The sequence below is a fragment of the Sminthopsis crassicaudata genome, chromosome 1, assembly GCF_048593235.1.
Source record: "Sminthopsis crassicaudata isolate SCR6 chromosome 1, ASM4859323v1, whole genome shotgun sequence".
Taxonomy (NCBI): Eukaryota; Metazoa; Chordata; class Mammalia; order Dasyuromorphia; family Dasyuridae; genus Sminthopsis; species Sminthopsis crassicaudata.
Window position 1 is genome coordinate 387,937,165 of NC_133617.1, and position 18,872 is coordinate 387,956,036.

The 18,872-nt window shown below is 36.5% G+C and overlaps 1 protein-coding gene across 4 annotated transcripts in view; it reads right to left on the reverse strand.

Moving 5' to 3' along the window:
• Positions 1 to 18,872, reverse strand: part of ADAMTS12 (ADAM metallopeptidase with thrombospondin type 1 motif 12) — a 510,414-nt gene that overhangs the window by 350,868 nt on the left and 140,674 nt on the right. For 3 of the 4 annotated variants that reach the window (XM_074279497.1, XM_074279496.1, XM_074279499.1), the window contains one exon: positions 3,861 to 4,035. In XM_074279497.1, the coding sequence (XP_074135598.1) occupies positions 3,861 to 4,035 (175 nt within the window). Of the gene's footprint in view, positions 1 to 3,860; positions 4,036 to 16,611; positions 16,706 to 18,872 lie in introns of all 4 variants that reach the window. The other variant, XM_074279498.1, reaches the window with a different exon arrangement.

The window sequence follows — 18,872 nt, forward strand, 5'->3', positions numbered from 1 at the left end:
GGAGCATTTTTACATGATTTCGCATGTATAATTAATGACATTTTGCTTTTCTTCACATTGGTGAAGGAGAGTATCAGAAAGGTGAAGGAGTTGGAATTCAAAATTTAAAAAGAAAAGTATGTGAAAAAAGTAAATAAATGAAAGATTTTATAATTAAATTGAAGACATTCCTCTTTGCAAATAACTTCTTCATATGAGTTATATCTATTGATATTTATCATATTAGGAATTAAAATATCTTAGTATTATGATGGAAATACTTTTAACCTCACAAATCCCCAGAAAGGGTATTAAGGATCCCCAGAGAACTCACTACCATACTTTGAGAACCACTGTGCCACAGCATTTGATATCTACATAGAAAATCATTCTTTATTGAAAACCTATTACCAACACAATAATATCAAGAACAATTGGTATAAAAAGAGGTATCTTCTAAAGAGACAGTTTACCAAACTGCCTATTTTTCCATAGCCCTTCAATAATCATCATTTTCCTTTGTATTCATCTTTACCAATATGATAGAAGTGAGATGCAATGTCATTTTAATTTTTACTTCTATTATTAAATATTAATTATTGTATCTCTTGCTATTGATGATTTAATAACATTAAAGCATTTTTCATGTTTATTGGTAGACAATTCCCCTGAGAACTGTATGTTTATATCCTTTTGTCATCTATCTATAAAGCAATGATTGTCATTCTTATATAATTTAATCAGTCCCTTATATATCTTGGACACCATTTCTTTATCAAGGAAACTTACTGCAAAGATATATCCCCAGTTAACTGTTCCCCTTCTAATTTTAACTATATTGATTTTACTTGTAAAAAATGTGTCCATTTACCTTTCATGAGAATCTCTATTTCTTCTTTGTCATGGACTTTGCCTTTGCCCATAGTTATAAAAGGTATTTTTTCTTGCTCCTCTAATTTATTTATGATGTGACATTTTATATCTAGGTCATATATTCATGGTGGCATATGGTATGAAATCTTTATCTAAACCTAATTTCTGCCAACCTAATTTTCAGTTTCTTCAGTTTTTGGTCTAATAGTAGGTTCCTTACATTGGTAGTTATGGTCTTTGAGCCTGTCAAACACTATGAAGCTACAATGATTTGTTTCTATATGTTGGATAGTGAATATTTTCCACTGATTTGATTCTCATCTCAAAACTCTTATTCATTAACACAAAGAAATCACTTAACCCATCTGCACAATAATTCACTACATTTTAAACATAAAAGAATACAAGCATGATATGTGAGAACATTACATTTCTATCTGAACCCTATCAAAAAAGATAAAAAGAAAACGGAAAGAATAACAATATAAGTTTTCATTAGATTTTATTAAAAAGTGTGAAAAAACAATAATGGCGAGTATGGTCATTCAAATTTATATGGATTAAGGCTGAAGGCAGAAATGTTTTGTGGAGTATCAACACACACAAAAATGTATGTACCTGGAGGAAAGTCTTCCAAGTGGGACATGGACATCCCCAAACATGGCAATGCCCTTGAAAAGCTCTGGCTCTTTGTGTGACAGCTTGTCAAATAAGGAAGCAATAACTTATATGGATAGTAAATCAAAGATGAAAGCCTCCATCTTTTTGTGTGTATGAAGTAGTGTGGTTAAGTGGCTTGTCCAGAATCACACACAGAGAGTAAATATCAAGATTTTGATGTTGAACTTGAACTCAAGTCCCTCCTGATTCCAGGACCAGTGCTATATCTACTACATCACCAAGATGCCTCAACTGCAATCTGTCTTCATGATGCAAAGAATACCTCTCAGTCTCTGAAGTTATTTTGCTATAGCACCACAGAATACATTCAAGAAACTGCTAGTACTCTCATTTGGGGGAGGGGAGTCTCAGAGAAATTAATGTAAATGCCAACTTATATCCTTACCTTTGTTCTTACAACTATCTCTTGTTTTCTAATTTTGTGTTGTTCCTCACATAAGATACTCCATTTTCGGATACTATAAATCTTTACTGTCTGTTCCTCATGTCTAGAATTCCCTCCCTCCTCTTCTTTGCCTCCTGGATTCCCTAGATTTTTTCAAATCCCAGCTAATTCCCACCTTTTTCAGAAAGCCACTCCTAATCCCTTGCATCATTAATACTTTCCATCTAAATTTATCTACAAATTGCCCTGTGTATCTCTTCTTTGTAAATAGTTTATTGTACACTGTCTCTTCTATTAAACTGAGCTCTTTGAGATCAGACTTCCATTTGCCATTCTTTATATTCCTAGTGCTTAGCATATTGTAGGTGCAGGTACTTAATAGATAGCTGGTTGAATGACTGACTAACCCAAGCCTTTTTCATTGTTGCCTTTTCCTAGTCTCCTTATTGTTAACCAATTTCTCTCTTGTAATTCAGGTTCCTTCTCCTCTAATATTATATATTCTTTCTACCCCAACCCCCTGATCTTCTTTTAAGACTAAAGGTATTGGACAATGCACAGAAATTGAAGAAAGGACACACAGGATCAAGTCCTTTTTCTGAAAATTTACCATCTGTGTGGCCATGAATTATGTCTGAGTCTTAGTTTTCCCATCTGGAAAATGTAAATAATCATATTAGTACTACTCATAGCACCAGGTTGATGTGAATGAATAAAGTACACATGGAAACATAAGTTTATCCTATAATTCTCATAGCAATTTCAAAATCTCAGTAGACATCGGATTATCATTTTCAGCATTCCTGAATACTAAAGAAAGGAGGTTTTAGCCAGATTATTTCCAAAAATTTATCCCCATTATCAAGATGAAAGGAAGCATCAGTGGAGCCAGATGGATGCCCTGCATGTGGCACAATATAGTTTGTACACCATGGCATGGACACAAAGTAAAATTAATAAGAAAGTTTTCAACAATACTTAAGCCATAATATGATAACTGGAACTGCCACCTAGTGGGTGACCAATTTTTTTTCCTTTAAAATAATCAAACAACCCAACAAAATATATCATTTCCAGGTAATGCACTTTCCTCACAACACCTCTGAGAGATTCCAACATCCTCATTTATCCAGGTGATGAAAATGAGGTACAGAGTTGCCCATGATCACATAGATAATAAGTGTCCAAGCAGGATTTCAAGCCCAAACCCAGGTTCCCTGATATCAAGTCCAGTTCTTTCTTTACTAAATGTATGCCATTTATTGTCAAATATTTATCTAGACCAGTGATTCTCAAATTTTTTGGTCTCAAGACACCATTATAGCTCTTAAAAATTGAGGACCTTTGAAGAATTTTGTTTATGTGGGTTATAGCTATCAATATTTACCATATTAGAAATTTGATTGTATTAATATTATGATAAAAATAATTTTTATCACATAGATACCCTGAAAATATTTTGGGGACTCCCAGGGATCTGTAGGCTACACTTTGAGAGCTACTGATCTAGTTCTTATTACATGAACATGTAAAAAGCTGTCTCGTAATCTAAAAGTTTTTGTACTTGTAACATTAAAAATAATCAACAAGTCTTTTATTCCTAATATATCTCTTGAAATATGTCTTTACTTTTAAAAAATAAGCCGCCATTGTGTTCAATAGCATCTCTGTTCAGAGAGCTTATAAGCTCCTTTCATTTCACAAAGGAAGAAACTTTAGCACAAGCAAGTGAGATAATTTAGTGACAAGGCCTGTAAATAGAAATAATTTTTCTTAATGAAGGAGAAACAATAAAAAATAAAACAACATAAAAACAAATCAGAGTATATTTGGAATAAACATCTTCATTCCTAAAGACTCTACTTTCAGCATCAACTTCCAACTATCCCTCTCAAACAGTAAAAAAAAAAAAAAAAAAAAAAAAAAAAAAAGATCCCCCTACCGTTTAATCCACAAGCAGGTTCTTTTTGTTCTGGAGATCCCCACTTCCTCTTCAGAGAATCTAGGTGTACTTGTCTCTTGTAAATGACATGTGGGTGATGCTTTCCTTCAGCCAATGGATGCATTTTAACAGGTTCAATGAAATAGTCTCCTTGTGGCAGGCGGAAAAATCCAGTCTGAAAATACATTCAGTAAGAAGATTGATTTAGATCAACTTCTTGCAAGTGAAAGAAAAACTTAGAGAAAACAAAATTCTGTAGATGTTGCTGTTGCTGAAGACCAGCATTTCTATAGATCACTGTTCAGCACCAAACATACATTTCCTCTTCTAGCTATCCTCCTGCATCTAAAAAGAACTGTCCAGTATTAATATCAGTTACCAAATAGGACCTCTCAGTAGTGACTTAATGATTTGCAAGAATAACATGATCTCCTGATGACTTTAGCAGTTTCCAAATTGTCCTTGGGTACATTATCTATTCAACAGCTTTTCTATATAGTCTATTTGAACTCCCTGCCGTCTTATCCTGAACTGATACTTCATCTGGTTGAACCCAAGCTCAGCTATCTTGATTGGTGAATGAGACAAAAATCTATCTACTCCACTGTATCTAGCTGGCCCCAAATCACCTTCATATGCCCTCCATCTATTTAGTCTGGGTATCTTGCTGTCAGCTCAAATATATCCTCACCTCACCCTACCCCCTCTCTTTCTACCTCTCACTCTGGGCACTGTAATCAAATCCACTGCTTCAGAAAAGGCAGGTCAATTAACTTCAAGTAGATAAAGAGTCACCATCCCTGGAGTTCCAAGGCCAATTCTCTTAGTCACCACTTCTATTATATGTGTTGAATTCCCAACTAAAATTGCCAATACATAGCAAAATTCCTGGTACATAGAAAGTCAGAACTTAAATGTTTTTTCATTCATTCATTGATTTATTCACTCATTCATTCAGTCATTCCTCTCCATTGGCTTAGAATGCAAACTGCTCACCATAAGGTTGCTAAGTAGCAAAACTGATATATCACTGACCTACAGGATTCAAGAACACGGGAAACTAAGATATAATAACTTGATCTATGAAAAACGAGTTACACACAGCATGATGACAGGGTCCTCATTTCTAGACCTGTACCCACCCTTTCTTGGAATAGGACTACTTGTTGATTCTCTGTACCTCACTCTTGCAAAGTGCTAATGCATGTGGCCATAACACTAGTGGGGGAATTTCAAAGTCAGAATGGATGTTCAAGGTTGTTTAGTCTAATCCCATTATTTTATACTCAAAGAAACTGATCAGAGAGGTATTGTGAATTGTCCAAGAATTTGAACCCAGTTCTTCTGACTCCAAATTCATCACTCTGTCCATTGTACAATGCTGCCATTTTCTTCCACTGGGAACCTCATTCTCCCATCCAGAAGAGAATATATGTTGGAAAGAAACATTTTGATTGATTGTACTTATGGGCTCTCCTGTTATAAATCTAATATTTACATCACCACACACATTTATCCCTTTCCAGAATGGTATCATTTGGGTTGACAATTCCAAAACATACATTTTTTGATTAGGAATCAGGATAGAAGTTAGACCTGTGGGACCAGCTCACAGACCCAGAACCTCAAGAATCTTAGAAAGCCAATCCTAAAACAAACACCCCAAGAGATAAATCACTCCAAGTTAATCTATGGAAAATCCCAAATCTATTTTACTATGTATGCCAAGCATTCTTATATAGAGAATCATAGATATAAAGATGATTCAAACAAGCTGTGCATAATTTCAAGTAAGAAATTTTCAAAGAAGAAAGTTCTTGTGGTCACTGATAACTAAATTTGATATCTAATACCAATTTGAGAGAGCTACTTCTGAAATTTTTTATTCCTTTTTTTTTTTTTTTTTTTGGCGGAGGTAGGTGAGTGCTCTAAATTTGTGTCTGAGGAACTTCCAGCATGAAAACTCCCTACAGCAATGAAATCTAATGCAAAGTTTGTAAGGTTGTCTTAGAGGGTTGCTTGGGACACCAAAAGTTAAAGTAATTTGCCAATAACCAAATAGAAAATAGATATAGATATAGATATAGATATATCAGATAATTGAGAAATATTATTTAGAGTCCAGGGAAAGTACTACATCTGAGAAAATTACAAAGCATTTTTTAAAATCCTGTACTATATTTCAGGAATTTCATGCTTTTATTTTATCCTTTTAATTTTAAAAACAAAAAGTTGTTGCATATGAAAATACATGTCAAAAATGATTTGAATCCACATTTTCTTGATTCCAAAATCAACCTTCTATGAAAAATGATATAATCACAAATTATATAACTAGTTCCCCATCTTAGTCACTGATATTCCTCAATTTTTATTGAATTATGTTATATTATTATAAAAGACCACAGTAAACCCATCTGATCCAGTGTTTCAGTCATCCTCACATAGAAGTTTCAAATGATAAAGAACCTGACTGATTACCAAGTCTAGAGATGTCACAGGTCTCCCAAACCAGATTGAAATGCAATTGGGAAATACAAAATAAAGAAAAAAGAATTTAGATAATGTCAATAAAGAGTTTTTAAAGTCAATATACAGATTACAGAGATCTTTTCACCCCTTCTTATCTGGATTTGAAACCACTGATCTAGTCCAACTATATTAGTTTTACAGATGAAAATAGAGGCTCCAAGAGTTTGTCACAAAGGAAAAATGACAAAGATGGCATACCAACCATGCTTTTAAAAAAATCCAAATCCAGCATTTCTTCCTGTTGTTCCTTTGAGGACTGTCATTTTCTCTGTCATTGTTTTTCCTTAAAGTCAGAGCCTCTCCAGGACGAGTCAAGGCATTAAAATAGCTGGAAATAGACTCCTTATAACTCAAGCATTTGTTTCCATTTCTATAATTAAGCATAAGAGCAGTGCAGACAGAGAATCTGAGTCTGATATGGGTTGTTAAGAGTACATTTTTGCTCCATAGTAACAAAACAAGTCTCCAAATAGGGTCATGAATTCTGTGAACATTCTATGACTTTTATCAACTGACTATCACTTTTCTAAGGGAGGTGAGTGGAGTAGCTGAGGTGCTATGGCCAGACCTGGAATCAGGAAAACCTGAGTTCAAATCTGGCTTCAGACACTTACTAGCTGTATGTCTCTGAAAAAGTCACTTTACTCTGTTTGCCTCAGTTTCTTTATCTGTAAGATGAGCTAGAGCTAGAGCTAGAGCTCCAATATCTTTGCAAAATAAACCCTAAAAGGGATCATGAAGAGTAAAACCTGTAGAGGGTCACAGTCAGTGGGGAAACTCCTGGGTGAAGTATAAGAGACTTCAGCCCAGAGGGAACCTGCTGACAATGTCTGGTTTGGCTCCCCATCCACTAAGGGCTCTCGGCCTTCCTGAGCAGTCAGGGAGTGGTGACAACCTTTGTTGTTATTGAAGCAGAGTGATAGCAGGAGGAAGAGTGATACCTGGTGGCAAACTATGTACAATAGCAAGTTGTTCATGTGGTCGCATGTGCATAGTGCTGGTTTTGTTACATTATATAAAGGGGATAGTCCTTGAAATAAACAAACTCCATTTTCCCACCATCTTCAGGAGTCCCACCTCATCACTTCTCCACTAGGAGGGTATATTTTAATCATCCCGATGTGGGGGCTCTAGAAAGCAATGGTACATTTTGTTACCCCAACTTGGGGGCTCTAAAAGACAGGATACAATACAAACCCACATTTCAACTGAAATGACTGAACAACCAAAAAAGGTAACAGAAGGTTACATACAATAATGAGATTTTAATGGTGTTTCCTCAATCCCAAACTTTGTGCAGACACCCAAATTGTACAGAGCCAGATGAGGTTGATCCAAGACATCATTGTCACTTTTTGTGCATCAGGAGTGGGTTCTCTTGCTGCTGTTTTCCCAATGTTCAGTTTCCACAAATTACAAAACTAAGTCATGTTGTGTCATGTTAGAAGCCACCTTTCCCATGACAGTTTAGGAGGAATACTAAAGCCACATTTTCTCTAAATCAATTCAATCCAATTCAGCAATTTATTGTGAATCTATAAGAGTAGTAAAATAAAAACTATTTTAACTGGAATTATTCATTGTATGTAAATCACCAGTACCTAGCATCTGTTAGTCTTTTAACAAATGGTTTATGAAACTACTGAATTTAAATTGTGAACACTAAAGAACATACAAAGATCATTAATCAAATACTTCAGCCTACCCTCTCTCACTTTATTCTGACCTATAGTCTTTAGAATTGTGACTTCACAATTTAGCATTTAATTACACTTATTGTTTGCCAAATGTTTCAGGCACAGTAGCCTCATTTGCCCAAGGAGATTATAGTCTTCTTGAAAAGTACCAAAATACATACTTCTTATTTTCCTCATTATGCTAAGCAATCAAGCATAAATAAATAAGTATTTATCAATCACCTGTTATATATTCCTGGCACTGTGCTAGGTTCTGAGAATGCAGACAAAAATAAAACAGTCCCTGTCCTCAGTTTGCATTTATTGGAGAAAAGAATATGTACACATATAAGTAAAATGCAGGCTTGACTGGGTATACCTAATTTGATATCTTTTGGGAAACATCTGGATTGCCTATCATGGAGGCTTCTTCATCAGCTAACACACAAGCAGAGGTAGCCTCATTGTATTGAATGCCTTTAAATCTGGTGAGACTAAGCCAGTATCTTTTTCTGCTTCTCTCTCTTCAACAACTCTTATCTACTACCTCCAGAGGGTGAAGATCCTACTTCCCCCACAGTATGGGAGACATGAACTGAATGGGCAAGCAGGGGAAAAATATTCCTTCTCCCTCTTGCATTGAGAGAAAGGGACCTTTATATTTGTTTCTGTTCTCTATTATTTGATATTCTCTCAGGTTCAAGTGCTAGAGGTGATTCAGGACTTGGACGTTTGAACCAATGTGACCCTGGAGCCAGAATTGTAGAGATGCCAGCTTGGCATGGAAGCCCTGACAAGCCAGGGTGCCTAAAACCTTAGCCCTAGTTAAGGTCTGGAACTAGGAATGTGCTCCAAAGGAACAGAGCTAAACTATAATTTCATTATCTTCCCATGCACAGAGACTGATACAGACTAGAGAGAAGGATTATGCCTCCCAAATGTTGAGGGAGTAATTTGGTACATTTGTGATTACTTTTTTTATTTTATACTTTTTTCTAATTACATATAAAAACAATTTTCAACATTTGTTTTTTAAAATGTTGAGTTCCAAATTCTCTTCCTCCCTTCTTCCCCTTTCCTCTCCTTGGAGAAGAAAAGAAATTTTATATAAACTATACATATGTAATCATGCAAAACACATTTCAATATTAGCCATTTTGTGAAAGAAAATGATCAAAAAAACCCAAAGTTTTAAAAAGAACATTTTAATCTGTATTCAGACTCCATCAGTTCTTTTGAGATTATATTTTGTGGCTAAATAAGTTATGGTTTATGAATGTTATAGAATATTATTGTTCTACAAGAAAGGATCGGCAGGATGATTTCAGAGAGGCCTAGAGAGACTTACATGCTAACTAAGCAGAGAAGTAAGTAAAACCAAGAGAACATTCTACATAGCAACAACAAAAGTATCAAATCTGATGGTTGTGGCTCTTTTCAACAATGAGATGATTCAGGCCAATTCCAATAGACTTGTGATGGAGAGAGCAAGCCATCTGCACCCAGAGAGAAGACTGGGGTGACTAAATGTGGATCACAACATAGTATATTCACCTTTTGTTGTTGTTTGCTTGCTTTTTGTTTTCTTTCTCATTTTTCCCTTTTGATCTGATTTTTCTTATTCAATATGATGATTATGGAAATATGTATAGGAGAATTGTACATGTTTAACATATTGGATTATTTGCCATCTAGGGGAGGGAGTGGGGGAAGGAGAAAAAAATGAAGCACAAAGTTTTACAAAAGTGAATGTTGAAAACTCTTTACTTTGAAAATAAAAAGCTAATATTTTTAAAAAGAAAAAAAGATTATATTTTGAAGCAAGTTTTCTTTTATAAAAGCAAATCGAATTATTTGTGGCTAAATGGAACTAGAATATAAGGGTTCTACATTCCTTATACTGAAGATAACATCAGTGGTGGGGCCTGGTCCCATTTGCAGAGAACCTAAATGCTTCCAGTTCTCTTAAGGATGCCAGAGAATCCTGAGGGAGGAATAAAATCTTACTTTCCTGGTTTTACATAAAAGGAAGGCCATACTAGTCAATGTCACATATGTACATGCAAACATATACTAAAAATAGACATAAGGTAATTTTAAGAGAAGAGGTACTAGCTTTGGGGGTAATCACAAGAGACTCACATAGATGATGGCATCTGATTTGATCTTTGAAAAGATTCCAAGAGGCAGTAGAAATGGCGTATGACAGGCCTTTTCAATGACCCAGAGGTGGAAAGAGCAAAGAAGGTAATAGATGCTAAATCCACCTTTGTTGACTGACTTCAGACCAATGTGGATGGAACTCCTTGCTTCAATACTTCCTGATTCTTTGCTATCTTGGCTCCACCTCCAGAATGATATTCTTCAAGCTGGAATAAGACCTAAAAGTCCACAATCTATCCTTCCACCCCAATTACACATTACTCTCCTTCATAGGCTATATGTTCCCAACAAACTGTCCTATTTGCTGTTCTCCATACAGGATATTTCTTTGCAGAAACTATCCCCCATGACTGAAATGTATGTTATTATTATTCAATCATGTACTATTTTTGTGACCTCAGTTGGGATTTGCCATTTTCTTTCTTCAGCTATTTTCAGATGAGGAAACTGAGGCAAACAGATTGTGGTGACTTGACCAGGGTCACATAATTAATAAGTGTCTGATTTGAACTAAGAAGATAAGTCTTCCTGACTCCAGGTCTGGCATTCTATCCAATGCTACCTAAGTGCCTCAAGGTATGTATCAAATGAGCTGAAATCTACTCTTCTAGAAGGAATAACCATACTGATGAAATCCTAGATTCATTGGAGCAATGATTTCAAATTCAAATAGAAAAGAGATTCCTGCTGTCTGCATGTTGACTTAGAAAATCAACACATTAACATTATCTATGTTATACTATATTTTTATCTATTTTGTTAAACATTATTATATTTTTAAGCTAGTTGGGCTACATTCAGAAGTTTTGCTAGCCCCTAAGATTTCCTCCTCTTTGACCCAGCAAATTTATAGCTCTTCCAAATGTCTCCCTGATTTCCTACTACCTAATTCATACATGCATCCATTCTACAAAAGCATATATTATTTTCTGCTTAGTCATATCCTGATTTAATGTTCAAATCTACTGGAGGTGTATCTGGTACACATTAAACCATATTATTATCTCTGTTTCCTAGGATATTTTGATGGAAAGATGAAAAGCATTATTGCTCCTAGAGGCCAGGGCCTTTTGTCACCATAGTAACGCTTTCTGTATAGAAATTAGGACAGTATCCCATAAAATTAGGTTAATAGTCAATGCATTTGGGCTGACAATAATGTTTATTACCAAAATTGGGAGAATAAGATAAGAGGAAGAGATGATGAATAGGTTGATGAGGAGATGATTCAGGGGAAACAGAGCAGGGGTCAGAGAGTAGGGCTAAGTGAAAGGGAAATAGACTGAAGAGAAAGGCCATAGAGAGAATAGGAAGGTGTGGTGGAGTGGGAACAGCAGCAGCAAATCATGAATCTCTCAGTTGTTCATTCTGTTAGGCAATTCAAATAGGTTACAGCAAAGGAGATTGTTTCAAACAATTCTAAAGTATATATGATAGAACAGTCTTCCTGATCCTATTCCAGGACTTTCTCCTTCATGCCCACTACCACTAATACCTCATTTCCATTGTCTGGGAGGAATTTTATATTAAGGACTACTGATTAGCAGAAAGGAAAAATGAATTGAGAATGACACAGCTTAATACAGATGATTGTCTTTTAAGAAACAGAAATGTAATATAATTCAACTTACCTGTTTTTAAATAAAAAGTTAAATTAAATTTTATCTAATAAAGAATATAAAACATTTTATTTGTGTTCTGTATAATAACCAATTCTGGAAGAAATAGATATTTGGGGAAAGAAGGAAGAGAAAGAAAATGTGAGAATAGAAGGACAGGGCATCCTAGGCACACTTTAATTTTCCAGGCAAAACTACAGAATTGTTCCCACCACATTTCTATCTCCTGCTACAAGACTTTTGAATTGTGTATACTTCATGATTAGAATACTCTTCCTCTTCATTTCTGCCTCTTAAAATCCCTAGGAAGGGAAGGGAGGAAAGGGAGGGAAGGGAAGGAAAGGAAGGGAGGGAGGGAAGGGAAGGAAAGGAAGGGAGGGAGGGAGGGAAGGGAAGGAAAGGAAGGGAGGGAGGGAGGGAAGAAGGGAAGGAAAGGAAGGGAGGGAGGGAAGGGAAGGAAAGGAAGGGAGGGAGGGAAGGGAAGGAAGGAAAGGAAGGGAGGGAGGGAAGGGAAGGAAAGGAAGGGAGGGAGGGAAGGGAAGGAAAGGAAGGGAGGGAGGGAAGGGAAGGGAAGGAAGGGAGGGGAGGGAAAGGAAGGGAGGGAGGGAAGGGAAGGAAAGGAAGGGAGGGAGGGAAGGGAAGGAAAGGAAGGGAAGGAGGGAAGGGAAGGAAAGGAAGGGAAGGAGGGAAGGGAAGGAAAGGAAGGGAAGGAGGGAAGGGAAGGAAAGGAAGGGAAGGAGGGAAGGGAAGGAAAGGAAGGAAGGGGAGGGAAGGGAAGGAGAGGAAGGGAAGGGAAGGAGAGGAAGGGAAGGGAAGGGAAGGAAGGAAAGGAAGGGAGAGAAGGAAGGGAAGGGAAGGAGAGGAAGGGAAGGGAAGGAGAGGAAGGGAAGGGAAGGAGAGGAAGGGAAGGGAAGGGAAGGGAAGGAAGGAAAGGAAGGGAGGGAAGGAAGGGAAGGAAAGGAAGGGAAGGAGGGAAGGGAAGGAAAGGAAGGGAAGGAGGGAAGGGAAGGAAAGGAAGGGAAGGAGGGAAGGGAAGGAAAGGAAGGGAGGGGAGGGAAGGGAAGGAAAGGAAGGGAGGGGAAGGAGAGGAAGGGAAGGGAAGGGAAGGGAAGGAAGGGAAGGAAGGAAAGGAAGGGAGGGAAGGAAGGGAAGGGAAGGAGAGGAAGGGAAGGGAAGTAGAGGAAGGGAAGGGAAGAAGAGGAAGGGAAGGGAAGGGAAGGGAAGGAAGGAAAGGAAGGGAGGGAAGGAAGGGAAGGGAAGGAGAGGAAAGGAAGGGAAGGAGAGGAAGGGAAGGGAAGGAGAGGAAGGGAAGGGAAGGGAAGGGAAGGAAGGAAAGGAAGGGAGGGAAGGAAGGGAAGGAAAGGAGGGAAGGGAAGGAAAGGAGAGGAAGGGAAGGGAAGGGAAGGGAAGGAAGGAAAGGAAGGGAGGGAAGGAAGGGAAGGAAAGGAGGGAAGGGAAGGAAAGGAGGGAAGGGAAGGAAAGGAGGGAAGGGAAGGAAAGGAGGGAAGGGAAGGAAAGGAAGGAAGGGAAGGAAAGGAAGGAAGGGAAGGAAAGGAAGGAAGGGAAGGAAGGGAAGGGAGGGAAGGAAGGGAAGGAAGGGAAGGGAGGGAAGGAAAGGAGGGAGGGAAAAAGGAAGGGAGGAAGGGAAGGTGAGAGAGGAGAAATGGACTTTGGTTTTACTTGGTCACAAACTCAGCATGAGTCAAAAATTGTTTTGAAAAACAAAACAAAACAACAAAAAAACCCCCAAATTCTGAGTACAATGCTTTAAGAGGAGAAATTCAATAAAAACTATATGAAAGAAGGTGAGAGGTAGAATAATGTTAGGAATAATTGAAGAGAGAATATATAAAGGATTAAATGTTGATTTACTTTAAATATTATTCTCAAGTGGAAGGGAAAATGGATTTGTCCTGTATTGCTATAGAGTCAGGACTAGGAGTAATGGGATGGAAGCTATGAGGAGTGATCAGGTTGATAACTTTCTGATAATTTATCTGCCAAAAGTTCACTGACTTGTGAGGTAGTAAACTCTCCTCTTGCTAGAAATTTTCTATGATTCAGAGGCACAATGATGCAATTTTTACGTGTGGTAATCATAGTACCCTGAGGGAGACATTATTTTTTCATTTTTGTATATTCATGAGTTATATCTTACCTTATTTGAGCACAGAGACCTGGAAATAAGCTCAACATACTGAGAGAACATTGTCTGAATCTTGGCAATTTCAGCCTTGTGAGCTAGTGGAAAGAACACTGGGCAAAAAGTCAAAGAAGTTGCCTTCTAGTCCAAGCTCTATCACTAACTGACTCTATGACCTTGAGCAAACTACTTGATCTTTATATCAAAGACTAGCTATCCGGAAAAAAAAGGAATAGCAATACATCTCTGCATGCCCATCTCTACAAATGGATATCATGAAAAGAAAAAAATGAAACACTGTTACCAAGTTTGCTGCCTAAAATACCAACAGCTAATCCTTTTTCAGTATTTTAGATCCTCCTTTTTTATGCTCATGACTACCACTAGAGGGCAAAAATCCAGGCTCTGGTCACTTCTCGTCTGAAAGGTTACAAGGGTCCCCTAACTGAGGAGCCTGCCTGTATTTTCTGCCCAGCCAGTCCTTCCCACCCGCTACTTCCCATCCCATTCTGAACATCACAAAGAGCTTAGTCTTTCTAGAAGCCCCTTACCATCAAGTCATTCCTCTACTCGAATATATGCATTGATGTGACTTCCCAATGTCCAACATAGCAAGTTGACATGATACAGTGAAAAGAGGATTGAATTTGCTTCAGAACACCTGGAGTTTTCTTCCAGCTCTGCTACTACATGACCTCAGTCAAGTAAAGGTTTTTACTCTCTAAGCTTTAGTTTCCTCGTCTATAAAATAAGGATATTTGATTGAATGACTTTTGAGTTCTCTTCAATTTTTAAATCTTATAATTCTATTCTACCTCTTAAAACTTATTGTCTCTATTCAACATGCCATCCATCATTGCCCGACACACAATCTCAACATTAGTCAGAAAAGTCTCCCAGTGAACACTATATATGATGATTTCCACAGGGACCAACTGTCTTTTCAGAAACCTCAACATTTTCTCTTTTTCTCTATATCTCAGATCTTCTTAAACTTTTTCCACACGCAAGCCCTTTTTGCCCAAGAAATTATTACATGATGTCGGTATATAGGTATATAAAATAGATATACATATCAAATACTAAAAGTAAATCATAATTTTATGTCTGCCACATTCAGTTATGAGACCCCATGTGGGTAATACCCCACAGTTTAAGAAGCTTTGTTATATGGTACCTGAGACCCTTTAGGTCACACCACCACCAAGGCCTGCTTTCACTTGCCTTGAAGACGTATTTTGGATTGCCCAGAGGAAACAGCAATGCAGTTGCCACAAGGGTAGGCAGTTGAGAGTGAAGACTGAAGGGTCTAGACCTGAGAGAAATCTTGAATTTTTTTAATCACTTAGAATGGCTCCTCCATCCCCTGATATTCTTCCTAGACTCATTCCACAATGGTTAGCATATTCCCTCCTCCTTTTATTCTCCCCACACCAGTGACACTGAACTTTTAACTGTCAAAATAACTTCCCATACCAATGAAGTAATCTACTCATTTTTTCTCATCTACCTCAACCTTCTCTTCCTCTCTCCCACTCTTCTCTAGATCTATCTCTTCCTTCTACTGAGTCTTTGAGATGTCCCCTTTTAAAATTAATGAACTTACTTTCATGTTAGACCTCTTCCTTTCTTATTCCTTTTTACTTCTAGAATTTTACTGAAACCTGCTTCCTCCAAGAAAACATTGCCTTCCTGGCTACTGTTTTACTTTTTTTTCAAATGCCCAACTCATTGGTCTTGGTGGGGGAGTAAGAATACTCTTCCCTCTCCATTGCTTCTTCCAGACTCTCCCTCTACCACCACTACTCATCAGCATTTCTTTAGGATTTACTGTATTCAAATTTATATCCCAAGTATGGTCTCCAGTCCCTCTGTCATGGTAACCACCTTTCTTTTAGATATTAAAATGTGGCACAGAGAACACAATACTACAGCTGACTTGGTTCAGAACTGGATAAATTTATATGGGAACTATCACTTCCTTCACTCTGAATATTATGTTTCTTTTGTGCCATTGTATGTTTCTATTAATTATACATTTTGCTATAAGCCTACACTTCTATTAATGCTACCTAAGTTTATATTGTCTCATCTCATTTTTTTATGAAACTCCCCCTAATAATTCTGGCCAACATAGGTCTCTGCTCTTCCAGATGTCCCATTACATTAAGTGTCACAATCAAACATATTGGCATTAAATTATGTTCAATTTAGAATCTTATTGCAGCCTTTTATTTTTTCCAAAACTCTAGGTCTTTTGTCCTTCATTATACTGTAATCTCTTGGAGGGTCATTATAAATTTCTTTTGTATCTTCTTCTATTACACATGTAGTAGGTCAAATGCCAAATACATGGAAGAAAACAATAAACAATTGTTAAATTCTTGAATTAACCACAATTATGTAAATAAAATACCATCAACTTAGAAACAGTCATTCAAAGTCAGCGAAACTTAAAGTTGAAAAGAATAGGAAAAAACATTTGGTCCCAATGCAGGAATCCTGGACACAACATCCCTAACAATTTCTAGCCATTGGTCTTCATTGAACAACTTAAGGAACATATAGAGTATGTGTAAATTCTTCTTCCAAATGACAGAAAAACAAAAATTGAGTACCTTCTAAATCTTGTCTTTTCCAGGTTAGCGTACAAATTCTTCAATTTATTTTTCCTGTGTCACATTTCTTTTTTATTTTATTTTTATTCCAAATCTCAAACAAAATGGACATTCATATGCAAAGAACAGAAGAGAATTTTTTGGTAAGTCTCTTTTATGTACACATTGAATTTATTATATATTTAAAATAAAAAGCAATGTATAAATGTCAGTGCTAACTTGCTTGTCTATGATTCTTTTTGTTCTGTTTTCCCTCAAGGAAAAAAAATCCTTTTAATAAATATGCATAATCAAGAAGAACAAATTCCCACATTGGTTGCATCATAAAATATATGTCTTATTCTACATTTCAAGTCCATTGCCTCTGTCAAAAGATAAATAACATGCTTTATCATCAGTCCTTTGTTATCATGTTTGGTTATGGAATTATTCAGAATTCTTAAATTTTTCAAAGCTGTTTTTCTTTAAAATGTTGTATTGTATAAATTATTCTCCTGGTTCTAATGAAATTGTCCCTTTTATAATTTCTTATAGTACAAAACTATTATTCGTCTATTGCCCAATTTATGAACTGTCCCTTAGTTTTCAGTTCTTTGTTATTGCTAACATAACGTCTACAAATATTGCAGCACATGTAGATGACATCATTTCTAAACATTTCATCATTCTCATCACCTTTCTCTCATTGTATTTTAGCTTGTCAATGTCCCACTTATTAAAATAACTACCAGTTCGAACTGGAAATCCCATCAGTGGACATAAACTCCAAGTCAAAACTACAGAAAGAAATTTAGGAGAGAAGGAAAGAGGAGAAGGGAAGGGAGGGAGGTGGGAGGGAGCAAGGGAAAGAAAGAAAGAGAGAAGAGAAGAAAAGGGGGGAGGAAGAAGGAGAGAAAGAGAGAGAGAGGAGAGTGGGAGGGAGGGGAAGAGAGAGGTAGAGGAAAGAATGGGGGGGGGAAGGAGAGACAGAGTTGGGGGAAGGAAGGAGAAAGGGAGAGAAGGAAGACAGGAGAAAAAGAGAGACAAAGAGATTGATTTTGAAATTTACCAATGAAGGTAATAAAACATGAAATATATCCTTAATACTTTAAAAAAAAGCTTCTAAAAATGAACATAGTATTCCAGTACTATAGCTTTTTTATTCAACATCAATAATCTACAATGTGCTATGATAAATGCCAGGGAAAACAGAGAGGTGGAAAAATAGCCCCTAACTTCAAAGAGTTTCTTCTCTAGAAGAACAACAGAAATATGCATAGATATAAATAAATCAAAAGATAATTAGTCACTTTGTATATTTATGTCTCAGTTACACTATCTGCAAAGTGAACACATTAGATTTGAGAATATCTAAGGTACTTTTGGATCCAAAATCTTATAATCCTAATTGTATAAAGTGAGTATAAAGGAAAGAAACTACTTCCTGATTAGGAGAGGTGAGGGAGGGAAAGACATGTCTCTTAGAAATGAAACAAGAGAATAAGGCATCTTTTCTGCAACAAAGTTCTCTTCAGAAAACTGCAGACTTCACAGAAAAACAAAATGTTAGCCTTTTAAGTAGGATTTGCATTTTTTTAACAATGTGCAAAAAAAAAATGGCAGTTCTGTCCAGAGTTGTACATATAATCAAGGGAAGTGGGCTTCAAAAATGGAGAAAATGCATGATAACCCTGAAAATACAATTCAGAATGGCTTGGAAAGCAAAGTCTATTTCCTATCAAAATTTAGAACCAGCCTCATCCCATCACCATCATCATCATCTTCTTCCTTTTTCTTCCTATTCTTCCTTCTCTTTTTTCCTTTTCCTTCTCTCTTCTTTCCCAACTACTACTAGTTTTCATTAAAGTTTGTTGCTGTCTTTCATTTTTCACATCACAGTTAGCTCTGAAAATTCCCAATCCATCCAATCTTTCCTTGTAACCAAGAGCTTTTTCTTTTTATTTCTAATTATTGTTTTTAATAATTAAGTAAAACTAAATGACATACTATGTGTCAGGCTCTGTGATAAGTATTTTAACAATAATATAATTCATTTTTTCTGGAAATAAAAGGAAAATTTCAGAGAGAAACGAAGAAGAAAATAAGTAGGAGAAAATATAGAAAGGAAGGGAAATAAAGGAAGAAATTAGAAGAGAAAGATGAAGAGAAAGGAAGAAAGGAGAAAAAAGAAGAAATAGGGTGGAAAGGAAATAGGAAAAATAAAAGGAAAATTAGTAGAAAGGAGATAAGATAGAGAGAAAGAAGAAGAAAACCCAAATACA